We start from the raw sequence: 9,953 nt of genomic DNA, 5'->3' as shown, positions 1-9,953 counted from the left end.
AAGCATGTGCTTACTTATATGAGTCATCTGTTCCAGTCAGACTGGTCTGGGAGTTTTCTTGCCCTCATTTGTGCAAACCTCACTCCCCACATATCAAATATTATCTTCAAGAAAGTTCAGAGCCCACATATCTCAGAAGGCCATCCTTTATCCCTATCAAAGATTTCCCCTCAGCAAGTAAGACAGCTGGTCTATCAAGAAAAGAACATTCACTGTTGGTGGTTCATGCCTGTAATCCCAGCACCATGAGAAGTAAAGGATTATCACTGTCTAAGATTGGTCCTAGGCAAAAAGCATGAGACCTTCCCTATAAAATAAACTAAAAGCAAAAAGGCTCAAGTGGTAGAGCACTTGCATTGAAAATGCAAGGGTAGGGCTATCAACACCAGTAAAAGAAGGAAGGAAGGAAGGAAGGAAGGAAGGAAGGAAGGAAGGAAGGAAGGAAGGAAGGAAGGAAGGAAGGGGGGAAGGAGGGAGGGAAGGAGGGAGGGAGCAAAAAAGAAAGAGAAGGAAAGGAAGATTACATAGAGAGTTACAAGGTTAGAAGGGCTGAACCCCAAACCCAGATTTGCTAAGAGCCAGAAATTTGGTGGCTCAAATGACAGAAATGTGTTGTTTTACAGTACTGGGGACTTGGAAGGACTGGGAATCTAACAACTAGCATAGGCAGGGCTAGTTTCCCTGAGAGCTGTGAGGGGAATCACTTACGGGCCTCTTGCCTCATTTCTGGTGGCTTGCTGGCAATCTCAGGCATTCCTTGTCTTGTCTTTCTGGGTCTGGCTTATTTTACTTACCATGATAATCTCCAGTTTTCATCCATTTTTCTGCAAATGACATGATTTCTTTCTTTTTTTATTGGCTGAAAAACATTCCATGGTACATGTGCCCAATATTCTTTATCCATTCACTTGTTGATGGGTACCTAGGCTGATTTCATAACTTGGCTAACTGTGAAACATACAACCTGATTTTAGTAACCAAAAATGTCTCTAGACATGTAAAATGTATATTGGGAGGCAAAATTACGGTGGAGGAGGACCACTGATTTAGATGGAGATCATCTCTGGAGGACCATTGAGTTAGATGGAGAAAAATACTACCTGAGTGTGTGCTAGAAGCTTTCTATGCATTATGTCAGTTTGATCTTCACGATAACCCTCTTAGATAAGTGTTACCATGAGGCCCATAGATATTAATTAGCTTGTTCAAACCATTTAGTTCAAAAGTAGGAAAGATGAGCATTAAAACAGGACTGTCCAATTTCTGTGGTCACAAGAGGCAGAAATAACAATTGACACAAAATATGACCAAGTCCTGTGGGTGTTCTATAATTACTGTTAATTTAATTACTTTCTGATTTTATATTTTTACCAGTACACAAAAAGTTGAAGTCTGAATATATATTTTAAGCAATGGTTTCTACTTTTCTCCCTAGACTTATTAAATAATATATTAATAACTGTAAATTTTTCCCAGCATAATTTCTGAACTGTATTAAAAATTGGATATATTTTTACATGAAATTCCTACTAGGCTCCCTTTGGTGTTAGTAATGATTGTTTTTTTACATTAAAGGAGCTCTTGTGTAACCATATTTTAAATTAGTAAGGAATTTTGTTCTTCATCAAGAAATAGTTTAAAAGATTCAACTGCACTGTAAAATTATTTTCAGACTAAAAATATTCTATTAAGGGCCTAATTTTATGTTATTTTATAATGTTAAAAAACAATTAATGTAGCTGGGTGTCTGTGGCTCACATCTGTAGTCCTAGCTACTCAGGAGGCTGAGATCTGAGGGTCACAATTCAAAGTCAGTCTGGGCAGGAAAGTCTATGAGACTTTTATCTCCAATAAACCACTCAGAAAACCAGAAGTGGTGCTGTTGCTCAAGTAGAGTGCTAGCCTTGAGCTGAAGAACTGAGGGACAGCACCCTTGCCCAGAGTTCAAGCTCCATGACCAAAAACAAAAAAAACAAACAAAAAAAACCAAAACAACAATAAAAAACATATGTGTGAATTCATTGTTTAAGTTCATTTTTAATAAACCCACCATGGCATTTAGCAAGATAGAACTGGTAAAAAATATCACACAGACAGACAGACAGACAGACAGACAGACAGACAGACAGACACACACACACACACACACACACACACACACACACACACCTCATTCTGATGAAAAGAAATAGAAATGAACTCTTTGTTCACTATGATCATTACTGTTAAAAGGCTAATTTGCACGAAGGCAAAATGAAATAATATACTCATGTTTTGTTTTGTGTATAATCATCTGGAAAAGTAACTTCATGATATATATATATTTAAAACCCTATAAATTCTTGCATACTCTTTGACTCAGTCATCCCATTTTGTTACTATAATGAAATGCCCAAGTCTGTGCACTTTATATAAAGAGATTTATTTTGACTTACGCTTCTGGAATAACAATTTTCGATTTAACAGTTTTTACAGCTCACATTGCTATCTTTTAGTAGCTAAAACTTTGGAAATATTGTCCCTAATTTCTAAATTTCAAAAAATGATAGTTTTTTTTACACATTATTCATTTTCATACACACACACACATTTGGTGTGAGTACTAACTAGGGCTTTAACACAAGGCTCTTGCATGGCTTTTTCACTCAAGGCTGGTGCTCTACCACTCGAGTTATACCTTTACTTTCTGGCTTTTTGTTAATTTGAGCTAAGTTTCTGGGATTTATCTGCCCTAGCTGGCTTCTAATTAAATCTCGATCCTTGACCTCAGCCTCCTGCTAGGATTATATGTTATTCTTAAGAAACAATCCTATTATTACTTTGAGCATCAACTATTCAGAAATACTCCTTTACACATACCCTACATTTTAGCTTACTTCCTCACTTTTGGCTTACTCAAATACATGTGAAACCTTACCATACGGACATTACTACACTGGGAAGGAAATTCTTTTGTAGAGACAGTTCGGAGAAATCACTTTGGAGAAATCACAGAACCTGTAAGACTGAGTTAATGCAGGAGTAGCCAAATCAGTCTATTTGTGATCTAATCCACATATGCCCGTTAATCTATTGAAAATCAAACAGTATTCTCTTCATACTACCTCAGAAACGATCTGTTTCAATGCTAGAATATCCGCAACTAGCTCTTTTCTCTGGAGTACTCCAAAGTGTGTTAAGAGTTGCTACTACCAGTTTACTATGTACCAGTTTCCACAGCCCGCAGTTGGTAGGGGAGCAGGTTTGTGCATTACTGTCTCCAATTTTTTTCTACTCGTTGATTTAGGGTTCAATAATCCATGAGAAACCAAAAATCAAGAGCACCACATTAAAGTTAAAATGATGGTCTTGATGGCCTAGTCCACGAGGATCACTCGAGTAGATCGTGCACAGCTAGCTTTGTCTGAATCTGTAGGTGGCTCTGAAAAGAGCCGTTTGTGCCGTTTACACCAGGTAGGTCATATGAAACTTGCTTCTTGAAGTTATTTGCCCTGAATCTTATGACCACTGGTCTTAGGCAACAGCACAGCATGGATGTGAGGCAGGACGCCACCCTGTGGGATTGTCACACCACGCAATAGCTTGTTGAGCTCTTCATCATTACGGATAGCCAATAGCAAATGACGTGGAGTAATGCGCGTCTTCTTGTTGTCCCGGGCTGCATTGCCAGCCAGCTCCAAAATCTCAGCTGTCAGATACTCCAGTACCGCAGCCAGATACACTGGGGCTCCGGCTCCTATGCGGTTGACATAGTTGCCTTGGCGGAGCAGCCGGTAGAGGCGGCCCACAGGAAACTGCAAGCCCGCTCTAACAGAGCGGGACAGGGCCTTAGCACGGGATTTGCCGGTCTGCCTGCTCCGCACACACATAGTTCCAAAAGATGCCCTTATAGAGCAAGTTATATGGGTAATCAATTGACTGCTATGGGTCTATTTATACTCTGACAGCAGGTCGCAAATGGACACTTGATTGGCTGATGATTCTGTGGCCAATCAGAAAGGTTTGATCGAATAACCTGATTTACATACACGCAAAGACCATTATCCAATCAGATAGTGGATACCATACGTCATTTGAATACCAAGCCTATAAATACCAGTCTTTCGGGCCTTTGGATCTCCGTTTGCTTGGCGGTTTCGGGACGGGTAGGCGTTTTACGGCTGTGTACCAACTATGCCTGAGGTATCTTCGAAGGGCGCCACCATCTCTAAGAAGGGCTTCAAGAAGGCTGTCACTAAGACTCAGAAGAAGGAGGGGAAGAAGCGCAAGAGAACCCGAAAAGAAAGCTACTCCATTTACATCTATAAGGTGCTGAAACAGGTTCATCCTGACACTGGCATCTCCTCCAAGGCCATGAGCATCATGAACTCTTTCGTCACCGACATCTTCGAGCGCATCGCGGGCGAGGCGTCTCGCCTGGCGCACTACAACAAGCGCTCGACCATCACGTCTCGGGAGATCCAGACGGCCGTGCGCCTGCTGCTGCCTGGGGAGCTGGCCAAGCACGCCGTGTCCGAGGGCACCAAGGCCGTCACCAAGTACACCAGCTCCAAGTAAATTTGGCAACCCAAGTTCGTTTCTAACCCAAAGGCTCTTTTAAGAGCCACCTACGCTTTCTGATAAAAGAGCCGTGTGCTTACTTGATGAGTGTGGATTTTGGTTTTGGTTTTTTCTATGTGTGTGCAGGTACTGGAGCCTGTACTCCAGGCTTCATTCTTTCAGCTCCCTTCTCCCCCCGTCTGGTGCTCTAGGTCTTGAGGCCACACTTCCAACTCCGTTAAGTCATTCTTTAGTCCTAAGGTCAGTGTGATTGGATGCAGACCTAAGTACGTACTTGTAGACTAATCATGAGGCCAGTCCAGAGGGTCTTGGATGATTTTTCAAAAGGAGCTGACGTTTTGTAGCTCATGAATACGATGTTGGGATAACTGCTACAAGGACGCAAGTGGCCCTTCACTAGAACTTTTTCCAAGCCTATCAAAAAACAGATCTTGAGCTTTGTGGCCTGAAGTCCTTTTTGTTTTATGGTTTTTTTGTTACTGTTTTTTCAAAGGAAACAAGGCTGTTTTCCGATTACACTTTTCCAAGTACAGTGAAAGTGAGAATTAACCCATAAAATTGAGGTTTCTAGGAAATGGCGCTGTGGCTTAAGTGGTAGAGAGCTAGCCTTGAGCTGAAGAGTTGAGGGACAGTGCCCAGGCCCAGAGTTCAAGCCCCATGACCCCCCCAAAAAGTTCAAAATTGAGGTTTGTAGGCCAGTATCTTTCATATTCTTTGAGAGGACACCCTATATTAGTTTTGCTGAGAGTATGGTGACAGTGGAAATGGGGAGAGTCTAAAAGTACTTCAAATAACATGGCTGAGCACAACTGGCAAACAACTTCACTGAATCTCTTCTTGACAACTAATATTCCACCAAAAATGTTTTATGATGAAATCACTAAAATTGGTGTTTATGTCCTCTATTACAGGATCACTTACGTTATTCTCCCAGGGTAAATAAGCATGTAAAACAGTATAGACACTGAATTTAACAGCCTTAAAAAGAAAACGTGTTAGCTGAAAATTTTGATTTGATAATATTTTTAAAAATTATTTTATACAAAGACTTAGAAGGTGCATATATACTTTTAAGACTTTCTCTACATTAAAAGTGCCATTTGGTGCAATTTCTTAATGTGCAGGAAAAAAAAATCCATCACATTAAAATGTCCTAAACTTCTGTGCAAAGTGAGACATGTTTTGGCTACAGCTCCTTCAAGGAGGTGACAGACAGGACATATGTGTCCATATTGTATTGCAAGAAGCATTAGCTCTAGTTAGGAGTGCCAGCTGCCCTGTAAAGACCTTGAGAAGCTGGTACCACACAGCTCTCTGACCACTTTCAACAAGTACCCCAATTGTTCAAGAACTAGTTAGATTACTTGGGCAAAAAGTAACTTACACCAAATCTGATGTAGCTTTTGCATCAGATATATTTTGACAGCCATCATATAAACTTTGCATTACAAAAGTTCTAAATATTTTGCTTAAGTGCTATTGTGCATATGGAATTTCTCTAATATCTGCTAATATTTTGCTTTATATGAAATATAAAATTCTGTGCTTTATTTTAATATTCTATGGTCTCACCGTATTGATTTATTTTCATTCTAGTTCTCTGATAGATTTTGTTAGGTTTTACATGTTTACAATGTTATTTGAAGAAAGTAAACTTTTATTGCTTCCTTTTAGATAGTTCACTTCTAGTTTCTTTTTCCTGAGTTCAGTAGCTTACACCTTTGCTATAAGAAATAGGGATAAAAATACACATCACTGTCCCTAATTATGTTGAAGATTGTTCTGCATTAGTAGTGATTAAATGTATGTTATGGGGAAGAAGTATACTGCTTATTAATAGTTTTAAATCAAGAATTTCTGTTGTTTTGTCAAATATCTTTCAGCATCTTTGTAAACAGTCACAAATCTTTGCTCATTAGATATATTGTGATGAGTTATTTTAATAGGTTTCCTAATACTGAGTGGACCGTGTATTATTTTTATAAACCCTTGCTTGGGCACTATATATTTTAATTTTAACCATAATTTAACATTTTGCTAAGTTCTACTTGCCAATGTTTTATTAACAATTTGAAATTCAATGTTATAAACTAAGGCAATCTATTTTTTCCTTTTTTGAATGTAATGTCTGGATTTTTAAATCAAAATTTTCATTGAACTTACAAAGATAATACAGAATTTAAGGGAGGTTATTTATAATCTAAAATTGTTTAAACAGCATTAGTATTCTTTAATCTTTATTCTTCAGTAAAATTCCTTTTGAATTTCATGCCATCATTTAAGGATAGTTCTTTAATTTTCTCTATTTTTCTTTTATAAAATTATTGACTAATTTGGAAAACTTTAAAATTATATTTTTCAAGGAAATTATTAATGGAATGTCCTTTAGAGATTAGCAAACTCATCTCTGTTGGTACTGTTGTCATCATTGTACTTTCTGCAACTATATCTTTAATATCCTTTTCTATGTACATTCTTATATTTTACAAAATGCATTACGTATTGGTTAATGCTCTTTCAAAATGTATTTTTATACTTTTGTACTTTTTTTAGTTTTTCTTGTTTCATAATTATTTTTTACTCTTTTTCTCCCTCATAATTTATTTTTTCTGTCTTGTTGGTTCATTAAAAAAAAAAAGTTCCTAGCTTCTTGAATGGATGCTTTCTTTACAAAAGCTGCCCTTAAGCTTCATGGTTTTGGTATACATGAATATTAGTCACTGAAGTTTAGTTCACTAAACACACTTCAACAACAACTGGAATTTTAATTATCATGGAATATTAATAATTGAATAAATTGGAAGCGTTACTGCTGTCTCTTTAATTTGTAAGTTACTATAAAAATAATGACTGTAAACGATGACTAGTGACAAACACATTACTTCTCTTGAAGTTTGTGAGTGGTATTTGTTGCTTTGTTTATGTGAAAATAGAAAGTGTGCTGTTTTGGAGATTACCTTAGAAGCAGGAACAATAATACTTGTCCTACTTCCAAACTGTGATTTTGCATTATCACTGAACAGAGAACATAAGCCTATTTAGAAACCTGTATGCTAAAATTACCTTCAAATAAAATTACCTTCACCATAATTCCTTTGAACACCTACACACACACACACACACACACACACACACACACACACACACACACACACACACACACACACACACACACACACATACACACAGGTTTTTCTGGAGAAGAGAGAAAGCAGCCCTTAAAAGGAAAGTTTTAGGGCCATAAGATAGACAAAGCAAGGTAAACTTGTGGCTGGTTGCTTTCTACTAGGTGCCCAAGGAAGGTTTGTACTGTCTGGAATTTTCTTTAAAGATTTCTAAAATACTAGATAATATGATCTATATTTTTTTCCTGACTAAAGGCCAAGATAAAGCTTTGGGTACCTTTGGGTACTTTATTAATATGTGGCTGTAGTGTTTCCTAAGATCTTCTGTATCCAACAGACCTGCCCAAGTCTGTACCCAAGGTCCTGTGAATATGTCCTTGCTTGAAAGCAAAGATGTTTGTGGATGTATTTAAGAACAGTTAAATATGATCACCTTGGATTTTGGAGTGGGTCTTAAATCCAATGATAACTCTCCTCATAAGAGAAAGAACACCAGACACAGAGACATAGAGAAGAAATCACATGAGGCGGCAAAAGAAAATTGAATGCAGTGGCAAGTCAAAGAATGCCAAGATTTAAATTGTCATCAAAAGTCAGGAAAGTGTGATTCCTTCTGACACTATGGTTTTGATAATGATGAAAGAATATATTTCTGCTATCCAGACAGATACCTTAACAAGAAGTGTCAAGAAGGCTAGAAGGCATGGCTCAGTAAGAGAGAACCTATCCAGTAAAAGGCTTCCAATGTGCCATTATTTAAAAAAGTGCCAAGCATATATATACAATATAAAGTTACTTATTTGTCGTTATAGAAATGCAAATAAAAAGAAGATAATGCACACCATCTAAAATAATCCTATAATAAAAGTGATAACTAAAAAACAGATTGAAATAAATTTTAAAAATATATTAAAAGGTTGTTAGTCAAATTGCTGGATTCCAATACAAATTATCTGAAATAGCAAGATCATGTTCCAATGTCAATCTGTCCTCCACATAGTGATAGAAAGACCCCAGTAAAATGTACATAGGGAATCATCAGAAACCCTGGACTTGGGCAGCTCTGGGTTAGCAAGTTTGAGTCATAGAAAACTTGGTTTCTTTTATACACCACAGCCAGTGTAAAAAAAACCAGCCCTGATAGTCCTGTCAGATTCCCCTAAAGTCCTCTGTAGGTCTATAGCTATAGGCTTTTTTTGGCTTATCTGAAATAGGATTTGCATAATCAAAACCTAAAGGCAAGCCACATTCCCGCAGAGCTCTTATTTACAGAAATCTCCTTATAAAGCTGTGATTCTTGTGAATTCACTTGATGTGAATTTTCACAGAAAATACAACACAAATACATCAAAGCTTATAATCTATGCTAGTTTTAGTCATAGTAGATAGAAAAATGAAGCTGTCGAATAAAACAAGTTAATCAGTTTATTACTTCAAGAAATGACATTGTTACAAAAGCAACCACCTAGGTAAACAGCTTACAGCCCTTCTAAAGAAGTGTGGGTGGCTCTTAGAAGAGCCATTGGGTTGTAACTTCGTCTAGTGGCTGGACAGTCTTACTTGGAGCGCTTGTATTTGGTCAGGGCCCTCTTGCATTCAGATGCAGCCTCCTGGGCTAGTTCCTCCCGCGGCAGCAGGCGCATGGCCGTCTGGATCTCCTTAGAGGGGATGGCACGCTTGTTGTAGTGCACCAGGCGAGAGGCCTCTGTTGCGATGCGATCAAGAGTGTCATTCACGAAAGCATTCATGAAGCTCATGGCCTCTGAAGAGAGAGCAGCATCCAGATGTATTTGTTTCAGGAACTTGTAGATGGAAACAGATGTCTCCGCAGCATCTCTTGCACTTTCTTCGGGCTCCTTTTCAATTTTGACTGCTTTCTTGAAGCCCTTTTTAGAAACATTCTTGGCCATGAGGCCGGGCATTTTCACAGCAAGGCTCCAAGGTTAAAGGTAACAAACTGCTGTCCAACAGGCATAAAGTGCTCTATTTATAGGCGTGGGACTCAAGTGACGTCTTTTGCGTCTAACTTGTGACTGGACAATGGGAAGTATGCAAATGAGGTGATACGGATGACGTCCTCTGATTGGATAGATGGCTTGGCAGTAATCAGTTAAACCACAACTGCCATAACAGATACTTGTTTTTTCAGTTATAACGGATTTGCCCTTGGGAAAAAGACGGCTGTGCATGGAAAGGCGCGCGCTAAACTCAAGCCTAGTTCATTCGAGTGAGCCTGAAGTCCTCCATGGCTGCGGGTTTCGAAGGGGC

The 9,953-nt window shown here is 38.4% G+C and overlaps 3 protein-coding genes across 3 annotated transcripts; 1 reads left to right on the top strand and 2 right to left on the bottom strand.

Annotated features, from left to right (window-relative positions):
* Positions 1-3,482: 3,482 nt before the first annotated feature.
* On the bottom strand, positions 3,483-3,869 carry H2ac1 (H2A clustered histone 1). Its single transcript, XM_070023471.1, has one exon. The coding sequence runs from the start codon at positions 3,867-3,869 to the stop codon at positions 3,483-3,485; it is 387 nt and encodes a 128-aa protein (XP_069879572.1).
* A 254-nt stretch (positions 3,870-4,123) lies between these two features.
* Positions 4,124-4,619, top strand: H2bc1 (H2B clustered histone 1). The gene has a single exon (XM_070023470.1). It carries the CDS (start codon positions 4,174-4,176, stop codon positions 4,555-4,557), a length of 384 nt encoding a protein of 127 aa, XP_069879571.1. The 5' UTR covers positions 4,124-4,173; the 3' UTR covers positions 4,558-4,619.
* A 4,473-nt stretch (positions 4,620-9,092) lies between these two features.
* Positions 9,093-9,720, bottom strand: LOC138828383 (histone H2B type 1-A-like). Its single transcript, XM_070024430.1, has one exon. It carries the CDS (start codon positions 9,605-9,607, stop codon positions 9,242-9,244), a length of 366 nt encoding a protein of 121 aa, XP_069880531.1. The 5' UTR covers positions 9,608-9,720; the 3' UTR covers positions 9,093-9,241.
* Between the last annotated feature and the right edge of the window lie 233 nt (positions 9,721-9,953).

The sequence above is a fragment of the Dipodomys merriami genome, unplaced genomic scaffold, assembly GCF_024711535.1.
Source record: "Dipodomys merriami isolate MVZ:Mamm:240054 unplaced genomic scaffold, mDipMer1.0.p SCAF_16, whole genome shotgun sequence".
Lineage (NCBI taxonomy): Eukaryota > Metazoa > Chordata > Mammalia > Rodentia > Heteromyidae > Dipodomys > Dipodomys merriami.
The sequence above is the reverse complement of the archived record's forward strand: the minus strand, read 5'-3'. Positions and strand labels throughout refer to the sequence as shown.

Excerpts from the sequence above, each read along its gene's own strand:
- H2ac1 (XM_070023471.1), bottom strand. The coding sequence starts at position 3,869 with ATGTGTGTGCGGAGCAGGCAGACCGGCAAATCCCGTGCTAAGGCCCTG.
- LOC138828383 (XM_070024430.1), bottom strand. The coding sequence starts at position 9,607 with ATGCCCGGCCTCATGGCCAAGAATGTTTCTAAAAAGGGCTTCAAGAAA.
- H2bc1 (XM_070023470.1), top strand. The coding sequence starts at position 4,174 with ATGCCTGAGGTATCTTCGAAGGGCGCCACCATCTCTAAGAAGGGCTTC.